Source organism: Mchenga conophoros, linkage group LG16 (genome assembly GCF_057382185.1).
Source record: "Mchenga conophoros isolate Kocher_MC1m ecotype Shallow Benthic linkage group LG16, M_conophoros_male_GT1.1, whole genome shotgun sequence".
Lineage (NCBI taxonomy): Eukaryota > Metazoa > Chordata > Actinopteri > Cichliformes > Cichlidae > Mchenga > Mchenga conophoros.
In genome coordinates, this window is record NC_140541.1 from 4,602,009 (window position 1) to 4,624,328 (window position 22,320).

Here is a 22,320-nt window from a genome sequence, read left to right on the forward strand (position 1 = left end):
AAGAATAAAGTTACGTTGAAACCAAGCACACCATTGTTTTCTTTTTTTTTTCTCTCTTTTCTTTTAAGCAGGGAAACAGTTTGCCCAGCACCTGAGCAACACATGTTATCCATTTTTTTAATCTCCTTTCAAGTTAGTTGAAAATCATTTGCCCCTTGTGTCATTTGTATCATGTATATTTATATGTAGCTAATCTGCAGCATGAGTACTGTCAAGAGAGATAAAAACGGATCCAGATTGTTCTTGAAAATGTGATGCTTTCCAAAAATCTGCCAAAGTTATGCTCTGATGCTATCAATTGCGTTATTGTAGCATATTTCATATTTACCATAAAGACGTAAAGAAAACATCTAGAAAGGGACTAGCAATCCTTTTTGGCAGGTACTATTCTCTTTTTTTTTTCCATTTGATTCACCTTTTATTGTTTATTTTATTTTCACTTACTGAACATGGGACAGACTTGACTGGGGGAAAGAAGGGGAGAAAGAAAGAGGGAAAGAGAAACAGCTGAGAAGAGGGACGGGGGAGAAGGGCACACCATTGTTTTTCTTGTGACATTACCAATAAGTTAGATGTGTCACATGGCCCTCTTCCTATTGAAAAAACAAAAGTTGTATCCAAGATGGCCGACTTCTAAATGGCCACCATGGTCACCACCCATCTTGAGGAGTTTGCCCCCTCACATATACTAATGTGCCACAAACAGGACTTTAATATCACCAACCATTCCCGTGTTATTACGGTGTATCCGTATAAATGGCCCACCCTGTATAATTGCGCCTGTCCACTGGTTAAATACAATTTTCTAGATCCGCCAGTGGAGGGGCAGTTCAGGGAGGCTCTACAGCACGGGGGTATTAGTCCCAGCTCCCAACCTAGTATAAGATCGTGTTGTAAAATATTATATACAATGTATTTTTATTTTTATTTATTTATTTTTTTTATCTACTGATACAAAACATCAAGTCACAAGCAAAGGGGGAACACAGCATGGCACATGTTTAAACAAGGGAAGTTTATTCATTAAAATTATTTATGAATCAAATAGAACATAGATTTTCACCCAAAAACATTCACAAGGCACCAAGTCCGGTATCACACAGACATGTCACGTGATATTAAACTGAAGCTGTCAGCTCGGTAGAGTGGGCAATCCTGATAAAGCTATTCATTTTGTAGACTCAAGCTGCTCTTCATTACCGGCCACTAGATGTCACCAAAAAGTGCTGTGTTGAAAAGCTTCGAGTAATAAAGCTTTTTTTCAATACAAGCTTGATTTAGCCATCAGTACTTGGTTGCAATAAGTAGATATTTCAGTACCTACATTTCAGAGGGTAAAGATAATGAAATACTATCTTAACGATTTAATTTTGTTAATTGGTTTATTTTACTCATCATTGTTGCAATCTTGAAAACAAAACAATGTTTATCTAAAAAATACAAATCATTTTGCATAATATTTGCATAACATCTTAGAGTTTACAGTTAAACTATTTCTACCTTTACTTATGTCAACATTTCAGCACATTTTAATCCTTAAATTTCATTTTTCAAGATTGTGCCACAAAAACAAGACGGCTCATCTTATGGTGGGATCAACAAGTCAGTCCAGTGATGATTCTAAAATATTTTCAAGGATTAGAAAGGAGTTCAACATTAACTGTAAAATGAGTTCACTTCTCACTGAGGATGCTCGTGTTTTTCTTAAGAAAAATTGAGGCTGATAAACCGGAAAACTATCTTCTGAGAACTTGTCTCTTTGTGCAGCAGCGCAATATCTTCAAACTCTACTAAGTACAGCAGAAAAATGGTTTAACACAACTGCGGTTAAAAGGGCAGCCAAGGTAATTAATACAACGGTTATTCATTTATTGAATGGGTCATTCTATAAATGACTAATTTCAAAGACAAAACATTCACAAGCTTTGTGGTGTCAGCATTATTTAAGCTTTAATATGATTACAGATATGGTCAAAACCACTAACCACTCTGTTAGTGTTGAGGCATATTACACTCGGTATCCCAGAGCCTGTGTTCATCTACCCTGCAACGTCTTCATAGTAGGAGTATCAGGTGGTGCGCTGGTGAATATTGTCCCTACAAAAGCATGTGTCCCCCACAACGAGTGTCGGATCACTTTGCAGCAGCCCAGGTCCTCAATCTGAAAGCCCAGGTGACGGTATCGGTCATCTGTCTCATACAGTGTGTTGTTGGTGTACGGGCCAAAGTACTGAGAAATAAGAAGGGACACACAAATATGAGACAGTTATCTGATCAAGACCATCGCCTGAAAAGCAACAATAGTCTCTATCTATAGTGTGTGTGTGTGTGTGTGTGTTGGGTGGGGGATGGGGAGTTGCAATTGCACACCGCTGTCTGCACAAGTTTGTCCTGCCAACATTACAGCTTCCAAGAAATTTTCACCAGTTTTCTTCTGCAGAAATGTACATTTGTTATACACACAGCGCACTGCCACAATGAATCACCCTTAAATACCAGCCCAGGGACAGTTACTTTGAAGGTTTGTTATTCTGCAGCTGAATGACTGTGGAACAATCCAGAAAGGCAGCGGCCTGCCAAGCTAGCTGTGGACTTAGAAACAGCTTTTATGATGTCCTGTCTTCAAACCTACTGAAACATGTGAAGTTAAGCACAAAGTCACGCCTGTGCCAGAAAAGCAAATACATCAGCTTCTGTCTGGTGACCAAATATCTAACCAGAATCATGGTGCAGCCTCCAATGGACGTGTTTACATTTGATCATGTGCTTATTTCAGAAAACTCCAAATAAATCTAAATGTATGCACCAAAGACAAAATACCTGAAGATAAAAAGAAGAATTTAAAGGAATCACTAAAAGCGCCTAAATGCATCTGTCACAGACAGCTACCTGCATCTTGACTGTGCTGATCGTGGCTAATTCAGAGTTAATTCCATGTAAACATGAGCTTCTAACAGATTTCTCAGATTTATACTTTGTCATTTGATGCCATGTGATGTCTACACCCAATCAGCCATTTCATTTGTTGTTATTGTGATAAAATATCGTAAAAACACTGAACAGTTGTTGACAGGCAGAGTCAGAGATAACTTACAGCGAGGCCTGACGATGGGTCGATGAAGTCTGCCCAGAATCCTTCTCGCTGCAGCGCACAGCAGATCTCCCGTGCACCTGCAACAAACTACACAGCAGACACCACAATCATTAATTACTTCATTAATTACTGTAAAATAAATAATAAAGTGTCTCCTCCCCTTTCTCAATGAAACTCACGCATTTATTATCCGTTTCATTTTCACTTCTTTTCACACTACAGATGGGATGTACTACATGGATGTGCTACTACTGTTTTTAACATTAGTAACATCTCATATAATGCAGTTTCTGTAGTTCTCCAGAGGTGGACAGCTTTTCTAATAAACTCTTCAGCTCATCATCAGTGTTTCTTTTACAGACCTCTAATATTTGCAGTGCTTAGCTGTTGTAAAAGGTTTCTAAAATAACACTTACATTTATTTATTCTGAGTACTTGCTGTGATAATGTAGGGAGAAACCCTGTGATGTCTTATTATAGTGTAAGACATGTAAAACAGCTCAGCTTAGCATTTAACCTTGTCAAGCATCTGCTCTCTCTCATCTTCCACCTCAGCAGACCATGACGCCATATCGTTCTGCGTCTTCTGGGTAACCGTGACAACCATCATACCACAGGATGGAGCTTCAGGAAACATTGACTGGAAATCTGTTTATAATTAGGAAACACTCGCATTAGACAGGAACACCGCTTCTCATGAGAAATACAAGCAATTTCAAAGTTATGCAAGGCTGAAAAATAAATGTATGAAGGATGCAGTTACAGCGATGTACCTTTCTTTAAGAGTTCAGGACACGCCTGTGTGGCACACTCTACTCTCGAGTTGTCAAAGTACTGTTCAGCTGTGCTGACTTTGCCAGAGGACGCAGGATTGCCCTTGTTCTAAGAAAGAAAAACACAGCTGTCAGAAAAGCGAATGTCACCACTCTCAGCGTATGAGCAACAACGCCAACGATACAAAACCTGGATATAGTTTCAGCATACACTGTTTTAATGTCTCTTCATTCTAAAATATTCAGACGGATGCTGGAGGTCTGGCTGCATGAATCATGTCACACCCACGATTGGCTAGCGTTACATTTTTTACACTTGTTAGCACCACTAAGTCCACACCACACTCCAATGAAAAGTTCATTTTTGACTGATTAAAAATGCATAAAAAAAATGTCACACATCATTTTATCTTAAACATGTGTACGTGCTTGTGTTAGTCCGCGTAGGGAAATGACTCCTCTGCATTTAACCCATTCAGCCAGTGAAGCAGTGGGCAGCCACCGAGGAGCAGTGTGTAGGGACGTAGGGGGTACCTCAGGGTAGCCGTTCAGGGGAATCAAACCCCCGACCTTCCAATCATGGGGCAACCACTCTACCTACTGAGCTATCCCTGCATATGATTATTCATTGATAATCTATACATACTTCAACATAAAATTCCTCTGACATTTATTTAATTGCACCAGTGTTTGTGAAATTTGTAGCAAGATTAACATTAGTAGTAATAACACAGCATAGTTTGGTCCATATTTGTTTTGATTATTAAAAACATTCATAAGGTTCTCATTGGACTTACAGAGAGCTCTCTAACAGACTGGGCTAGAAGCCACTCATGCTTCTGATAGCAGGATGGAGCAGACAACACATCTGGTAGCATTTTGTCTGTCAGGCTCTTCTGTTGCTCTGTCAATCCTTCCAGCTGGCAGTCAAAGCCCACATTACCGGGCAGCGGGAAGCGCTGGTCCTGGGGCCCGAACGGCGCCATTATGTCATCAGGCCGTAGTGTCTGCAGTCCTTAAGCACAACATAACAAAGAAAAGTAGCATGCACACAAACTGAGTTTACACAAAGAAATAAGAAATTACAAATTTTGGTCAACGCCAATATCACTTCATCAGAGTCCGAGGTAACGACTCTGTGTCAACCTCCGTATATCTCAATTTATTTTGTGTTATTAGGTCTATACCTAATACCTAATCTATACATAAGATGCATTAGATTTAATTACTGACTAGAAAAACATGTTGTAGTTAATTAATGTTCAAATGTATAAACTTAAAATAAGGCCATACCTTTAGCAGAGTGAGAAGTGGCCAAAGCGGGCTCATTTAAGCCTGAAGAATCAGCAGCAGAGAAGGCTCTGCCTCCAGCCACACGATACACCAACACATGGAGCCCTGGAAGGTAACTTACCAACCTGCTTCTGCTGCAAAGCACCTGCACATGCAAACAAACAGTACAACTGTAAATGGCAGTCTCTCAGGTACTACTACTAATACTAATACTAATAATAATAATAATAATAATAATAATAATAATGCTGAACTCAGACACCTGAAACACCACCAAAGGTCTACATCACAGGTGTCAAACTCCAGGCCTCGAGGGCCGGTGTCCTGCAGGTTTTAAATGTGTCCTTGATCCAACACAGCTGATTCAAATGGCTAAATGACCTCCTCAATATCTCTTGAAGTTCTCCAGAGGCCTGGTAATGAACTGATCATTTGATTCAGGTGTGTTGACCCAGTGTGAGATCTAAAACCTGCAGGACACCGGCCCTCGAGGCCTGGAGTTCGACACCCCTGGTCTACATGGTCAAAGGTTTACAGCAGGGGCCTCGAGCTCCGGTGTCCTGCAACTTTTCCATGTGTCCCTGACGCAACACACCTGAATACAATTAGTAGATCATTCGCAAGCAACCTGACTGCAGTCAGACTGCTGAGGTGGCAATTCAGCCATTTCATTCATGTTACAGCAGTTCATGAGTGAATGAACATGGTGCAATAAATGTACTGTTAAAAGTGTATTTTCCTTAACACTTACATTTACTTGAGTAGGGTTAGAGGTTGCCACTTCAGCAACTTCAGTTCTATACTCTTGCTAATGACCTACTAATTGCATTCAGGTGTGTTGCAACAGGGACACATGGAAAGGTTGCAGGACACCGGCCGTCGAGGACTGGAGTTTGAGACCCCTGGTTTACAGCTTCATCTTGTCATCTGTCAGTTTGGAAAGTGATACAAAGGTTTTGGGATTCTAACAAAGTTTTTCCAGGAGTGATCAATGACTCATCCAGGAACTGCAAGCTTCATCTGCCTCAGGTCAGAGTTTCAACAATGACAAAAAGAGACTCGGCTAAAATGACATGAGGGTCCCAAGGCAGAAATGTAACCTTTTGGAAGGTCTCATTACATATAGAGAACAGGAAAAAAAACATATCAACAGTCAAACGTGGTGGTAGTGTTAATTGATGGATACATGAATTTTGCTCTCAACCAGAAAATCCTACAATCCTGAAGTCCAGCCATAAGTTTGTACCCTGTAGCTCAAGCACACTTGGGTTATGCAGCAGGACAGTGATGTGAAAAATTCCCATTTTAATAAATGAATAAAAAAAAATAAAAAAAACTGAAGTGCTTAGACAAAGTTCAGACTTTAATCTGAAGATGCTGTGGCGTGGTGTTAAACAGGCCATTCATACTGAAATACCCTCTAAAGTTGCCAAGTTAAAATAATTCTCCAAAGTGTCTCTACAGGAATGTCAAACATTAATGGCCGTTTATTGCAAACAGTCCAACCAGTTATTAAGTTTATTCAAAAACAAACAGAGGTGGTCTGGCATCAAACTGAAGCTCCCTACATCACCTCGTTCTCTGGTTATCACATTCACATACTCGTCTATCCAGCAGGTTGAAAAAAATACCCCAATTACATTTTGTATTTACTCGGGTTATCTTCGTATAATATTACAAATGTTTGTATCTAAAACATAAATGTGAGAACTATGCAATAAATTTAAAATAGAAAGAAATATTTCACGTTATTCAATGTTTACAGTGGTGCTCTGTGATGGTGATCACTGCAGAGCATTAACATCAGAATAAGATGAGAATATTACAAACTGTTGTTTGACAAACTTACACTGGTCATCCTAGCGTGCTTCTGATTATCTGCAGTATCCAGTGAAGTCTCTGTAAGAGTCCAAGACTGTGTCATCAGGAAACATTTCCAAACAAATTCATCACAGAAGAAACGCTGTACGACTACCACACCATCCTGACTGATCCGCTGCTCAGTCTGCTTCACTCCTTTTAAATCTCATCTATTCTTTTTGAATCAGAATTAAGGAAGTTATGTATGAATCATATAAGCCACTCTGAAGTCCAGCAATCCTAATCAAAGATGAGGCATGTTTGCATAGCTAAGTGGACTGCTGCCCCCACGACTTGGCCCCGGATGGATGGAAATCCACTGACTGGATTGGTATCAATGTACGTCAATAGCATAGCTCTGCCACTGATCTGCTTAAATAGCTGGATGTAAGCATCTTAAGAAGCAATCGTGGTTTGAGAAACACACTGTTGGTAGCCTAGGATAGCCGATGGTAATGTGAAAAACAACTTATGCCAGGTGATGTATGGGGAAACAAACATTAGCATTATTTTACAAATTAAAAAGAAATCTGCAAGAGTTCAAGGCACCGGGATTTTGATTAGGAGAATAAAAGCTATTTTAGCTATTTATAGATAACAGGTTGATCCCACTACAGCTACTTCACAAAGATGGTTTTATTCTTTGCGATGTTTCGTTATACTGAGCAGAAAGCTCCCGATGTCAAACGTGGGCGTGTTTCCTAAACCAGCAGCTGACGGAGCGAACAGGTGTGTGCAGGTGAACTCGACACATCGTCGAGCTATTCAGGAGTGTGTCGAGGGCAAAATGTCAGCTCATGATTTGAAACACGGAGGTACGACATCAAGCGGAAGCTGTTTGATAAATTAAAATAATCTCATTGTTGTCAGCAGATAATATTGATAATATTGAAATCTGCATTTGCACCAGCTGGAGATGGAGAGAGTCCTTTAATCTTGTCAAACTCCGAGACAGATTTGCACACAGAGTCGACCAATCGGTAAATATGACGAATCTGCGGATTGAATGTGTAAACAAATCTAACCAGTTAAAGTAAAACCAGTTAACTACTGTAATCTTTCGGCTTTAGATACATCTGGGAACTTCTAGTGAGTGTAATAGCACGTTTCACACGGTTTATCCTCACAGCGGTATGACAACCGATACATTTTGGTAAGAAACGCTATCTGCTGATAAGCTAACAAGAGCAGAACATAACTTACAGGATTTTAACAAGTCCAAACCAGATGACTGCGTTAGTTTGTTCCTATTTATACTTCCACAAAATCGTAGAAAAACAGTCGACCTTTGAAAACATGAAGACACTGTCCAAATGAACGCGGGCAACTCACTCTAACAACATTTCTGGCTTTGACCTCGGGGGAAGGGGGGGGGTTCTTCGTTTTAGTTTCAAATGAGCTTAGAGGTGCATTACCGCCCCCTCCTGGACAGGAGTGTGAATCAGGAACTTGGAATATTGGGAATAAAAAAAAAATCTGCAGTATTGAACCCTTTCTTATCACAACTTTCAACAGTTGGCCATAGATGTGAGACAGTGCCTTTCCAAGCAGGGTTTCTACAGTGGAATGAATCTTCAGCTCCTCCTATTAACGTCTTCCTGTCCAGGACACAAGCCCAGCATACTAACAGTACATGCTGAGCAGATTCCATTTTTTTGCAGTGGGCACACAATCCCATTGGGTGCTTGCCTATTAGCTGTAGTGTTTTATTAAGCCCTGTATGACCTATCCTGAGATGGGTAATTGTTATTTCACTATTTTGTGACCGTGACCGAAATGTATCTGAATGTTGCAGAAATCAATTCCTGTATCGCTGATATCCCAGTGCTTCTGCCAAATTCAAAGGATTTGAATCCTCAGTGCATGAATCATTTTCATCTGTGCATCTGCTTCCCCAGAAAGTGCATTAAAATCCCCACAACATATTATTTTCCCTAGACCCATGTGTAGGGAACACCTACACCCTACACCTACATATTAAACACCTATAGTGTTTAATATGTCCCCAGTGATCCTTTTACATAATTTATAGTAGTTGATCATTACTGCCTCATCTTCCTCCATCCAAACCTTAACTGTGATTGTCTTGTGCTCTATATTTACACTGACTAATCTATATCATATTCCAGTTCACACAAATGTGGCCACCACCTTCTTTTGTATCATTCTTCATAGCTGTATATTCATTTATAAACAAAGTACCACTCTGCTTTTATCCATGTTTCCATATTACACAAGGTTTTCTTTGCAGATGAGATACTGTTTTAGTTCCTGCCCATTAGCAATAAGACTTCAAGCATCCCACTGCAGAATATTTAGGACCACAATGAACTGCCTCCTCCTGGCTGTGAGCTAGGATTTCTACCACTCAGCATTTCCTGAGCTGTCTCCCACACAGACCCGTGATTCCCAGGTCTGTAGTCTTCACAATTATTTGGATTTTTTCAGTTTTCTTGTCTGTTTGAGTGGTGCAGTTTATTACAGCCTCCATAAATAGCACAAAATCATTTTTGTTCATAACCAAAGCTTCTTTTCTGCTTCTGCATGCCATCAATGGATTTTACTCTCTGGATCTCTGCTGCCCTTTTACTTGCCTCATAACCACGAAAAGCTGAGATATGCTCACCTCCGCAATTGCACCACTTTAACTTTGCTCTTTTTCACATTTACCATACTCGTGTCCACCTCCAGTGACATGCCCATATCTTTGGCATTTAAAGCAAACCAAGGGAGGGGGAATATAAGGCTGAACATCCTAATTCATATAACTAATGAAAAAAGTTTGGATGGTAGCCTTTCCTCCATAAATTTTTAAATTACAGCTACACTGTCACATTTCTCTCAGAGTTTTTAAGCACTGTGCCTCGATAACCTTGGATCCTACTATATTTCCTTTGACTTGTTCAGCTGAAACAGCTGTTGGTACACCAGAAATGACTCCAAAAACATATTTCTGTCCTCAATCAAGCACCTTCCTGAGAGAGTTTAATTATTACCTTGGATTCCTCATTCTGCTTCCTCGATGCAGCGCTACTCTGATCACTATCAGTGCCATCTGTATTTAAGGATACCTTTTGCAACTTACAGTGGCTTGCAAAAGTATTCGTCTCCCTTGAACTTTTCCACATTTTGTCACATTACAGCCACAAACATGAATCAGTTTTATTGGAATTCCAGGTGAAAGACCAACACAAAGTGGTGCACACGTGAGAAGTGGAACCAAAATCATACATGATTCCAAACAGTTTTTACAAATAAATAACTGAAAAGTGGGGTGTGGTAATTGTTCAGCCCCCTGAGTCAATACTTTGTTGAACCACCTTTTGCTGCAATTCCAGCTGCCAGTCTTTTAGGGTCTGTCTCTACCAGCTTTGCACATCTACAGACTGAAATCTTTGCCCATTCTTCTTTGCAAAACAGCTCCAGCTCAGTCAGATTAGATGGACAGCGTTTGTGAACAGCAGTTTTCAGATCTTGCCACAGATTCTTGATTGGATTTAGACACCAGACAAGTCAAGGATAAAGATATTGAGACATTTAAAGCAGGCTTAGGCTAAAAAAAGATTTCCCAAGCCTTGAACATCCCACGGAGCACTGTTCAAGCAATCATTCAGAAATGGAAGGAGTATGGCACAACTGTAAACCTACCAAGACAAGGCCGTCCACCTAAACTCACAGGCCGAACAAGGAGAGCGCTGATCAGAAATGCAGCCAAGAGGCCCATGGTGACTCTGGACGAGCTGCAGAGATCTACAGCTCAGGTGGGGGAATCTGTCCATAGGACAACTATTAGTCGTGCACTGCACAAATCAGAATCAGAATCAGAATCAGAATACTTTTTTCATCCCGAGGGAAATTAGGGGTTACAGCAGGCAGCACGCTAATGGCGCATGCGCACTCACAAAGGAACCTTCTGACCAACTTTACACAAACATCACATTGGGGAGACATGTCAGAAAGGTAGGCTGATAGGAAAAAACAACGAAAATACACTACATGAGGTAAGAGGAGGAGAAAAAAAACTCCACTCAGACTGAGCTCCTGGTGGGAGAACAGTTTGATAAAAGAAAAAACACCTCAGCACAAAAGCACATGACTATCAATACACCATAGAAACACGAGACAAGCAACAGGACGGGTAAAGGGTAAGAGAGAGCCGGCGTAGACAGCGCATCCGGTCTTTATGGAAGAGTGGCAAGAAGAAAGCCGTTGTTAACAAAAAACCATAAGAAGTCCCGTTTGCAGTTTGCCACAAGCCATGTGGGGGACACAGCAAACATGTGGAAGAAGCTGCTCTGGTCAGATGAGACCAACATGGAACTTTTTGGCCAAAATGCAAAACGCTATGTGTGGCAGAAAACTAACACAGCACATCAATATCTTTATCCTTGACTTGTCTGGTGTCTAAATCCAATCGAGAATCTGTGGCAAGATCTGAAAACTGCTGTTCACAAACGCTGTCCATCTAATCTGACTGAGCTGGAGCTGTTTTGCAAAGAAGAATGGGCAAAGATTTCAGTCTGTAGATGTACAAAGCTGGTAGAGACAGACCCTAAAAGACTGGCAGCTGGAACTGCAGCAAAAGCTGGTTCTACAAAGTAAAAGTATTTGTAAAAACTGTTTTGAATCATGTCTGATTTTCGTTCCACTTCTCACGTGTGCACCACTTTGTGTTGGTCTTTCACGTGGAATTCCAATAAAATTGATTCATGTTTGTGGCTGTAATGTGACAAAATGTGGAAAAGTTCAAGGGCGAATACTTTTGCAAGCCGCTGTATGTCTCCAACATTTCTTACTACTGTTCACTGTATTCCAACCATTTTCCTTTTCGTTAACCAACTCCTTCTCTAGTGGATCACTACCTCATCCACTGCTCTCCTCTGGTAAACAATCAGAAGTTAAATTCTCGTGATTCCTAATGGCTTTCATAGCTGTATAGCTGTTGCTCGAAATCCACCCCTAAATATTCCTAGAGCCTGGGCTTATTTGAGCCAGTCCCAGCTGTTACTGGGTGACAAGGGCTAAGTATGTCAATTTCCAAATATTTCAAGATTCAAGGTTCTTTATTTGTCACATGCATGGTTATACAGATATAACACGCAGTGTAATGGGACCTGATACACTCCTCGACTGTGCAAAAAAGAGAGGGGCATGATTCAACACACGGATGGCCTGAGGATAAAAGCTCCTCTTGAGCCTCTCTGTCCTTGCCCGGATGGTGTGGAACCTTCTGCCTGATTGCAGAAGTTGGAGCAGTTAGTTGCCAGGATGGGACGGGTCCTTCAGTACCTGCGCTGCTCTAGTCCAGCACCTCCTGGCGTAAATGTCCTGAAGTGGGGGGAGAGCAGTGGCGAGAGGACACACCCCTGTGGTGCTCCTGTGTTGATGGTGATGCTGTTAGAGACGCATCTACCCACCCTCACCACCTGAGTTCTGCCAGTGAGGAAGTCCCAGATCCCTGAGCTTTGTGAACAGTCTGCAGGGCACTATCGTGTTAAACGCTGAACTGTAATCAACAAACAGCATTCTCACATAGTTACCCTGTTTCTGGGTTCAAAGTATATGACCATATAACTTTGGGGACAGTAGTTTCTCATAAAAATGTTATGAAAGGTTCCCAGAAAGTTGATTCTGTTTTTCTGCACAGTTTACTGTTTTCTTTTGTTTGAGTCATCGTAGACCTACACGAGGTTTTATGAGTTTATGTGTAATGAAATGTGATATATGAATAAAATTAACATTTACTCACAATGAACCTAGTCCATGCACGATCTTGGAATGTGGGAGGAAGACAGAAGCCTACTAATAAGAAGGTTGGTCTGCATGTCAGATATCCATGGACAAGATACTAACCCCAAGTTGCTTCCAAAGCATCCACTGGAATATAAATGTGCATGAATGTTGGAAAGAGCTTAGAAAGACGTTCTTGTATGAATGGGTGAATGACTTTGAGTGGTCAGTTAAAGCTCTATATGAGAAGCGGTCCATTTACCATTTACAGAGGGAACAGTGGTGTGAGGCAACAACTAATAATGTGCTAATGATCATGCTGCCCAGCCAGGAGCCACAATAAAACAACATGTGACTCTGGCAGCAGTGCTAACACTGTGGTTACCAATGCAGCTGCCACAACATAACAAATATAACTCATGTTACTCTTTCAGGATTCATTAACTTTATTAAGCACAGCATAGAAGACAGTTGAGGTACTAGTTCAAATTGCGAGGATTTTCTTTTTACACAGGATGACGGTGTGTCTGAAAGCTTCCTTTGCAGGTTTATAGAGCTAAAAAGGGCAAGCCAACTAGCTCAGAGATAGCTGTAATAAAACTGCAGTTCTCACCTCTCAAGTGGTAATTTACCAACAGAAAATATCATGTCATCCAGCACATTACACGTTTGTCTTCTGACATCCCAGATTTACAGTTAGTTACATTAACTAAAGGAAATACAATTCTCTGACTAAAATAAGTGATTAGATAATGAGATGTGAGGCTTTCAGCCTACTATCAGCCTACTACCCATCCCAGTGTTTACATGTTCTTATAAGAACAAAGACAGTACTGTCTTTGTGTAGGTTGTCATTAATTTTACTGACTGACTGCATAAAATATCACACAGGTTCTTTTTCAAGTGATATTCAGAATTTCTTGGATTTATCTTTTAACATAACTCAAACACCCCCAACTTTACCACATGGAAGATTGTAATCAAATGTATTAAATGCACAGAGATAAAGTATCGTCCCGATTAACCCAGCAGGAGAGCAAATAAATGAAATCTCTACAATGTATCACTTCAGGTTGAGCAAGACATTTGGAAATGATTAGAAATATACTTTAATACAGGTGGAGCTCGTCTTACATGTCATATATGTATTAGAGGACAGTTCATGGTGGTTCACAGACTGTCGTCCTTCTCCTCTGTGCTCTCACAGAGAAAGGCCTGCAGGACTTTCGGTTTAGCGATGTACTTGATGCTCTCTATTTCACCACCACTGTTGCTGGGCTTCTGAAAATGGATTTCCAGATGGTCCTGGAGGTCTTCCTCATCAACCATGTCCTGAATGTCATCCAGGAGGATGGTTCGCTTCGGACAGCCGCAAAAGGTCTGAAATAAATCATAAAAATTTGCTTTATTGTTGCTCTGCAAACTTTTAACAACTTTTACAACAACACACACAAGTTTTAGAACAACTTGTGTGTGGGGGTGGGGGGTGTCGTTAAGACTTAGTCATGTAGGCGCGTGTGTATTTGAACACATAAGAAAGCCCGCTAACACTGTTTTTCTATAGACTTAGTAATTGCAAAAAAATTTAAAAATGCAAATACTGACACTTACATGTTATAATATAATATTTCTATAATTATATGTTTGTTACAAGTTGTGAAATAATTACATATTTTTGTCAGAGAATAATTATTTTACTATAGCCATAATAATTATGTATTATGAATGTTTTAAGTCATAATACACAATGACTATGTAACAAAAAAAGGCTTTTAAATTTAAAGAAGACCTGCAACTGCCAGTGTTAGTCCTCACTGTCATAGTTGACACACCCATAGTATCAATTTCAAAATCCTACGCCACCCTGTTCTCAAGTTATGGCATTTCAGAAAACTTGATCTCTGACCTTGACTTGATGTCTCGGTCACTAAGATTTAAACTTGGTAGCCGCACCTGTGGTGTGCGTAACACCCCATCAGCTCTCAATACAACTTAAAAATCCTCAAAAAACAAATACTAAGATAGCTTGAAGTAAAATATAACTATTTTTTCTAGAAGTATTCTTGTTTAATCTGAAGGCAACTGAATGCAAAGTTTTATACCAGTTAAGCATTTTTAGTGCTAAAGTGAAATAACTATCTTTCATTAAACTTGCATGGATGCATTTACATAATTGCAAAAAGACACAGCCTCCCTAAATGTAGAGGTTTTATTGGTTAATGTTAATATTAAAATAAACAGGAAAAATTTCTCCATATGTCTCTGTTGGTGAAATTTTAAGAAATTATTTTCATGACATGTTGTGGATTCTGACGACTAGGCTAAGTAAAAGAAAGGAATTATCCAGCAGCAATGGCTATTTTGTTAATTGAGTTAGTGATTCCCATTAGTAGCATGACCTTTAAAGGTATGTGGGGTTTGGTAAGTATAGTTTTCTGAGTCATAAATACATTTTTTTTTTATATTTTGTATTTTGAAAAATAAAGAGGTTTGAAAGCATCAGCTTGGGAATTAAAGGTAAACTGCCAGTGTGGGGCCTCTCTGCGTGGGCCCCTGTGTGCTCCAACAGTCCAAAGGCATGCACTGGTGACTCCAAAGAGACTCCCGGTCTAAAATGTGAGCATGAATGTTGCCTGTGTCTCTGTGTCAGTCCTGCAACAGACTGGCAGCCTGTCCAGTTAAATTTTGTACAAGTGATAAATTGTGCTTTTAACTAAGTTAACAAAGTGCTTTTAGTCTCAGTGCTGTAACTTACCTGAAATCTGCGCAGCTGGTATTCGTAAATAGGTCCAACCTGCACCTTTACCTCAGTGTCCAGCTCGACGTCGTACCTTCCCCTCAGGACAAGGCTCTCAGTAACTGCATACAAATGCACATACATTTGAGCATTAACATACTTAGCTTGGCTACAACTATTGTAATGATACAGAATAACTTAGAACAACTAACTAAGAATAATGTGTAATGTCGCACAATTATCTTATAGAGTTTTACCTCCAGGTTGGAGAAATGTGACACACCCAGTCCCAGTGTTCTTGTCATACTCCACTTTCTCCACCTCTCCTCCTCCTCTACTGGGCCTGGAGAAACTAATTTCCAGTCGGTCTTTCATTCTCTCTTCTGGCATGACATCAGGGACGTTGGAAACTTTCAGCTCCTTTCTGGAAACGTCAAGGTGGACCTACATCGGTGTGAACACACACTGTTTACAGGGTGTTGATCATTACAAAACAACACTCAGTGTAACATAGTCCCCCAGCAGTCTACACCTATTGCAGCATAACTAAAGTAGGAGTCAGGGTCACCTGGTCCAGCCCTAACGATATGCTTTATCCAAAAGGAAAGTTTTAAGCCTAATCTTAAAAGTAGAGATAGTGTCTGTCTCACAAATCCAAAGTGGGAGCTGAAGGCTCTGCCTCCCATTCTTCTTTTAAATGTCCTAGGAACTACAAATACACCAGCAGACTGAGAGCAAAGTGATGTACTTTGGTATATGGTACTATGAGGTCTTTAAGATAAGTTGGGGCCTGATTATTCAAGGGTTTGTGAGGATTTTAAAATTATATATATATATAAATATAAAAAAATTATAAGTGGAAGAAAGCGGTCCTATATATCTGTTTGCTGACCTCATGCTTTGAGTTTATTATTTTTGTTTTATTAATTATTATATTTACTGTATAGTATGTTCTTTATGTTGTCACTTAGGTTTTCATATTCCAGCTTCATTTTCCATTTTCTGGATATTAGGTTGTAGTTCTAGTTGTTGTTTGTCCCAGGAGGTCATTTTTCCTGCTCTTTTGTGTTCTCCGTGTCAAGTTTACGTTCCTGTGTTCCTTGTTTAGTTACTTCCTGTTTTAATTTGTTAATTCTGACCCTGCCGCACACACACACACACACACACACACACACACACACACACACACACACACACACACACACACACACACACACACACACACACACAGAAGGCCATATTTTCCATGGGAATGACTCAGGATGGATCTAGTTCTGTATTGTTAGGGTCTTAACTAAAGCCAAAAAACTTTGGCTTTAGTTAAGAAGTATTTTTAGGAAAGTATTCTCTGTGTGTCATCACAGCAATAAGTAACCCTGGAGAGGTGTACTGTCTCACTCCTACTCTGTGGACAGATTTGAATGACCTGACAGTGTTACAACTGTACAAACTATAGACAGGAAACTAGAGACACAGTCAACATAAAAAATAAGGCTCTAGTTGCTTTTTCATTTTGAAACATGAGGCTTCATTTTCTAACTGAAGCATAAAAAACCCGATGATACTGTTGCAGCATCTACCTCAAACTTCACAGCAGGATCCATGGTGATTCTTCTCGGCTTCACGTCCAAACTGCTGTTCTCACAGGACACAGAGCACTTGGCAATTTTCAGGATCTGGCGAGCCACTGCACACCAAGAATATGACAAAAAGATGTGTATCATTTGCAGTTGTACTGAGAACTCCATGTTGTAAGGTCTGAGTCAGAGGTGTGGACTCGAGTCACATGACTTGAGACTCGACTCTGACTTGCCTGACATTACTTGAGACTTGACTTGAGACTTGAGGATAAAGACTTGAGACTTACTTGAGACTTGCAAAACAATGACTTGGTCCCACCTCTGGTCTGAGTCATGATCGGGTTCATTTTGACATGCTAAGCAGGTTGATCACAGAATAATCTGTCTATAGACACACTATGATAGGCTGACATTGTCTCTTTATTCTTGTCTCTCAAGTGTTTGATTTTATTATAGCTGTTGTTGCAGAGATTTTTGATCTGATCTTTTTATGCTGACATGATGTACGTTAAACTAAAGAGATGAACATTCGTGTGGCAGTTTCAGATACGGTCCCAATCAAACGTTTAAGACCACTTGGAAAATGGCATAAAAATCATAATTTGCATGGTTGGATCTTCACAAGGTTCCAATTAGAGCTACAGCATGCCACAAGAAGCCATGGGAGTGAGACAAAACATTTTCTTGAGCATGAAATGTACTGAAAATAACGCTTAAAGTGAAACAGGCTGTTTTACAGCTGATCCAAAGTTTACGACCACACCTCCAAAAAACGCGTCTGTCTGTCTTCATTTAAATTGCTTTTTTCAGGTGATATTAAAAATAAGAAATCATAATTTCATATTTAATATCTGAAATTGAAATGCTGTTTTTTCACTTGAGCATTTAACTGTCTTGTATGTGTCTTTTTCCAAGTGACAGTGCAAACTGTCATTGTATAAATATCTTACACAGCAAAGCATGGAAAACCATGAGGACTCCTTATTTTTGGTTTTATTAACATTAACATAAGTAAGAATGAACCATATAGAGTACTGAAGTCAAATGACGTCTACCTTTCTCCTCCTCAAAGGTGATGAGAGCCTGTCCTCCCTGCAGAAGCACAGCAGCTCTCTGGCTGATGGTAAACACTCCTCTGATTGGCTGACTGTCCTCGTCACCCTCTTCCCTTGTCTCTTTATTCGGAGAAATAAATTTCACCTCTGTGTCTGGGATCTGGGCGTAGATCTGGACAGATGGGACAATACAGAGTTACAGGCCGTTATCTGTTTCAATGTGTATACAGCTGTGGTCAGGCGTTTGTGTCCGCTGATCAGGAACATGAATGTCACAGTTTTATTTGGGGCCGTGAACTGCCTTTCACAGGGTGGAATGACTGTAGAGCATAGCTCTTGAAGGAATTTTAAAAACAGGGATTGGATGCACAAGTTTGAATTGAATCCACACACACTCAAAAGAATATATACGAGCCTGTACGTCTATGCAGTATCTCACAAAAGTGAGTACACCCCTCACATTTATGTAAATATTTTGTAATATAGTTTCATGGGACAACACTGAAGATATGACACTTTGATACAATGTAACAGTCTACAGCCTGTATAACAGTGTAAATTTGCTGCCATCTCAAAATAACTCATCAACATGCAACTTGCTAAGAGACATCTGGATATGTTTGGTGATGTATTTATAATGTGTGGAAATCCCATAATTACCATCACATTAATGCCCGTGATTAGTGTACGTAAAAATGTGAGCAGATGGACAGATCTGAAAGTGTTCCTGGTTTTTACCTTGAATTTCTGCTTTAACTTGCGGGACTCTGTCTTCTTAGCCTCCAGTTCATCCTGACATCTCTTCAGTTTCTCCAGCAAATCTTGATTGTATCTAGTCAGCTTCTGGATTTCATCCTATGGAAAAGAATAAAGTGGAATATTTGGTGAGAGTTATGTACTCTCAGTTTCTCTGAGTGTAGTGTAGATGTTACACAGATGACAATAAGTGTACCTGAACTGTTCTCATGCTTTCATTAAATTCATCCTGGGTCTTCTGTTGGTTTTTGACACAAGCGTTCATCTCCTGCTGTGCATTTGTCTTGGCATCATCTTCCGTCAGCTTTTCCAGTATCAGCCTGGCTTTCACATCATCCGCTTTTTCGAATCTAGCCTTTAAGAGCAATAGGTGGTGTTCAGAGAGAATACAACTGGAGCTGTGGGCAGTCTACAAAGAGACTACAAGCTGCTCAAATAAAATTATTCTCTCACTGACAGATATTTAAACATGGCCAAATATACTCAAGTCATTCTGAATGATATAATACCACTGCTGATAAGTAAGAAAAGTACAGAACTGGAAGAGAAACAAAGCTTTACTTAGTTTTTGTCTTTATGGTAAATGGTAAATGGCCTGTATTTGTATAGCGCTTTACTAGTCCCTAAGGACCCCAAAGCGCTTTACATATCCAGTCATCCACCCATTCACGCACACATTCACACACTGGTGATGGCAGCTACATTGTAACTACAGCCACCCTGGGGCGCACTGACAGAGGCGAGGCTGCCGGACACTGGCGCCACCGGGCCCTCTGACCACCACCAGTAGGCAATGGGTGAAGTGTCTTGGCCAAGGACACAACGACCAAGACTGTCCAAGCCAGGGCTCGAACCGGCAACCTTCCGATTACAAGGCGAGGAAAAAATGGAAGAACTGAAGCATTTATATCAATTTGATATAAATTTAAAAGAGAAATCCTAAACAATGTTGTGCACTTGACTCACTGATGAAACTCAGTATTCGTGCTGCATCCCCCTGGTGTTGTATGCCTGTATTTTAGTTGACATTAACCTTATGTATCTTTATTTATTTCTATATAAACAGGTTCCTGAGCAATCACTAATCAAGATCTGTACTGATCATTGCAATTGTGTAGGTTTCACAAGATAATGGTTCTGCCCTTCACAAACTATGACCAATCTTTCCCCCAAACAAAAGACAAAAAGACTGTTTATTCATTTTTGGTTGTGCTCACTTCACCTGCGCCTCGTTTGCTAAAGTGTGAGCCATCAAAATAGTTTTTAGTTGAGCAAATATAGACCTACAGCTACACCCTATGGAATGTTGCCTGAGCCCATTCCGTCTGACTTTCACTTGCTGAAATGAGCTGCTTTATGGTTTCTCCCTGTTTACTGCAAACTGCATCTTCTGTGCAACCAAATATAAGTAACCATTTAACTTTAAGCTCAAATGCGTAAATAAAATGTATCCAATGATGTCTCAATGCTAATAAATGTATATCAATGGAAATAATGACATCTATTATAATATGGGCATTTAGATAGATTCTCTCAGGCTTTTCAGTCTAGTACGTTTATTTGTAGAACATACTTAGTTCCGGACTTGCATTCACGATGCAGGATTGCATCTCGACTTAAATAAGAGATCTGAGAACTGTAATTACTATTTAAATCACTCAGATCACTCACAGTACTCAGTAAACAAACCACCTTCTTCTATAAACGGAGGATGAAGACATTTCCGGCTGAGCAGTTGTCAGCTTTCTGCGTTTTCTCATAAATTTATTCTGACGGTCGTGAACTTATTTTACTATTGAACTAAAACGCTGCGCGACTTCACACCGGCCTACCTTCCATTCCTCCAACTCTCGCCTGGCCTCCTTTAGTTCACCGTCTTTATCCAGGCCTCCTTCCTTCTGCCAAGAAAGAAAGACATCGTTAACTGTGGAGCACTTGTTTCTTCTTAGACGGGCTAAAACAAGCAAACAGACGAACAGATTATTACTCACCTTATCATTTAGCGATCGACTGCCGAAGACCTCAGCCATGATCTGATTGACAGAAAAGAAACAGATATGAAAACTTCACTTAGTAGCTACGATCCAAAAATCAGCCAGCTGTGGCTGCACTGCCTCTTTTCTGTCGAAGTCAGAAAAAACAAAGTGCCCCTGTTGTGCGGCAAACAGCTCCAAATCAAAAGTGAAAGTTACAGCCTGGTGTGACGAGCTTCCTGTATGGAAGACCAACTGCGACACAAGTTCACAGTTAAACAAATAAATTAATAAAAACGGCTCGTGTGTGTGAGAAGCTACTGATTCTTTAGATAAAGGACAAAACATGTTCGCCAGATAACACGCAATTTTGTGGCTAAAAATTTGTATAAAAGTCTTAACCCAATTAATTATACAAACAAATAAAAGCAATGTTTTTACAAAAAACCCAAAACGATTTTACTCATTTTTTGTACATGTATTTTATTTTAAATATGTTACCAATATGTTACCTAAAGAATCCATAGACGGGGGAACATGGAATGAAAGAAGAGAAACATGAAAACAGAAAAGGGAAACAAGACACAAGGACACACATGCACACATAAACACAAACGCACAGGGGGGGACACAGAGGTCAAAGACTATGGCATTATTTTTGTGTCACTATTCTGAGCGCACATTAAAAAAAATTGAGCACACGTAAAAAGAAATTGCGAGTACAAGTGTTGCATTTTGAGGAGAAATTTATTCCTGAGCAAGGAAAATCTAAATTTGAGTGAACAAAATTCATTGCTGCATACAAAAAATGTATTTCAGTGTTTGCTATTATCCATATACACACACAATAGCAGCCCCTCTCGCTCAGTTTTTGCATTTGCTCTTGCTCAGATCTCTGCGGACCTGCTCGCAATGTGTTGCTCACGCTCTCAACATCTCTGCCCCTGCACGCTCAACTCTATCTGTACAGTGTTATATTTGTGCCACAAAACCAAAAAATCACAGACTTGGATGAAAAAATTCTCATTGGCTGTTTTGGTCACCATCAGCTCACTGGCTACTGTAGCCAAACCCAGGCAAACATCCCAGTATGCATTTCGTCCAAAGCTCAAACGAGGCGGAGGAACGCAGAGTGGCGGTGTCTGAAATATTACTCTTTCTGGATGACAAAATACTTGTAAGACATATTCAGGCTAGAAAGCAGGCAATATAAGAATATAAGAAATTCAAAACAGACGAGACTTAAGACTACTGATGAACCTAAAACATAAACATACTACAAATTAACACCGAAACACAAGAAACTCAGAATGCTGGGTCAACATGACCCAGAACCATGACTCTCAGGTGACAGTATAATGAGGCTCATTAAGAGAAGGCCGAGGGTTTGCAGCAAAAACAAAGCAAAGGGTGGCTACTCTCAGGAGTCTAAAATATAAGACATTGTTAGAGTTATTTATCAATTTTTT

General features: G+C 40.0%; 2 protein-coding genes across 3 annotated transcripts; both read right to left on the reverse strand.

The window, feature by feature from the left end:
• Positions 1-996: 996 nt before the first annotated feature.
• mmadhcb (metabolism of cobalamin associated Db) lies at positions 997-8,397 on the reverse strand. Its single transcript, XM_085249828.1, has 8 exons — positions 8,224-8,397; positions 7,010-7,059; positions 5,161-5,305; positions 4,665-4,882; positions 3,868-3,976; positions 3,612-3,742; positions 3,095-3,181; positions 997-2,230 (listed from the first exon to the last, which is right to left on the reverse strand). The coding sequence occupies exons 2-8, from the start codon at positions 7,016-7,018 to the stop codon at positions 2,036-2,038; spliced, it is 894 nt and encodes a 297-aa protein (XP_085105954.1). The 5' UTR covers positions 7,019-7,059; positions 8,224-8,397; the 3' UTR covers positions 997-2,035.
• A 4,786-nt stretch (positions 8,398-13,183) lies between these two features.
• Positions 13,184-21,058, reverse strand: nmi (N-myc (and STAT) interactor). Of its 2 annotated transcripts, none has more exons than XM_085250126.1 (9): positions 20,870-21,058; positions 20,711-20,773; positions 19,075-19,233; positions 18,861-18,977; positions 18,123-18,294; positions 17,068-17,174; positions 15,745-15,931; positions 15,506-15,609; positions 13,184-14,130 (listed from the first exon to the last, which is right to left on the reverse strand). In XM_085250126.1, the coding sequence occupies exons 1-9, from the start codon at positions 20,906-20,908 to the stop codon at positions 13,921-13,923; spliced, it is 1,158 nt and encodes a 385-aa protein (XP_085106252.1). In that variant the 5' UTR covers positions 20,909-21,058; the 3' UTR covers positions 13,184-13,920. The 2 variants fall into 2 exon arrangements, with proteins under 2 accessions (XP_085106252.1, XP_085106251.1); XM_085250125.1 differs by having other exon boundaries at positions 20,711-20,776.
• Positions 21,059-22,320: the final 1,262 nt, after the last annotated feature.

Bases quoted from the DNA above. Each gene is read 5' to 3' on its own strand.
- mmadhcb (XM_085249828.1), bottom strand. The intron at 3,743-3,867 runs GTACATCGCTGT...AATTATAAACAG, and splicing joins TCCTGAACTCTTAAAGAAAG to ATTTCCAGTCAATGTTTCCT. The intron at 3,182-3,611 runs GTTAAATGCTAA...TCTGCTGTGTAG, and splicing joins GAGAGCAGATGCTTGACAAG to TTTGTTGCAGGTGCACGGGA.
- nmi (XM_085250125.1), bottom strand. From the start codon at position 20,908: ATGGCTGAGGTCTTCGGCAGTCGATCGCTAAATGATAAG. The intron at 19,234-20,710 runs GTAGGCCGGTGT...TTGCTCTTAAAG, and splicing joins GAGAGTTGGAGGAATGGAAG to GCTAGATTCGAAAAAGCGGA. The intron at 14,131-15,505 runs GTAAGTTACAGC...GATTTATTTCAG, and splicing joins ACCAGCTGCGCAGATTTCAG to ACCTTTTGCGGCTGTCCGAA.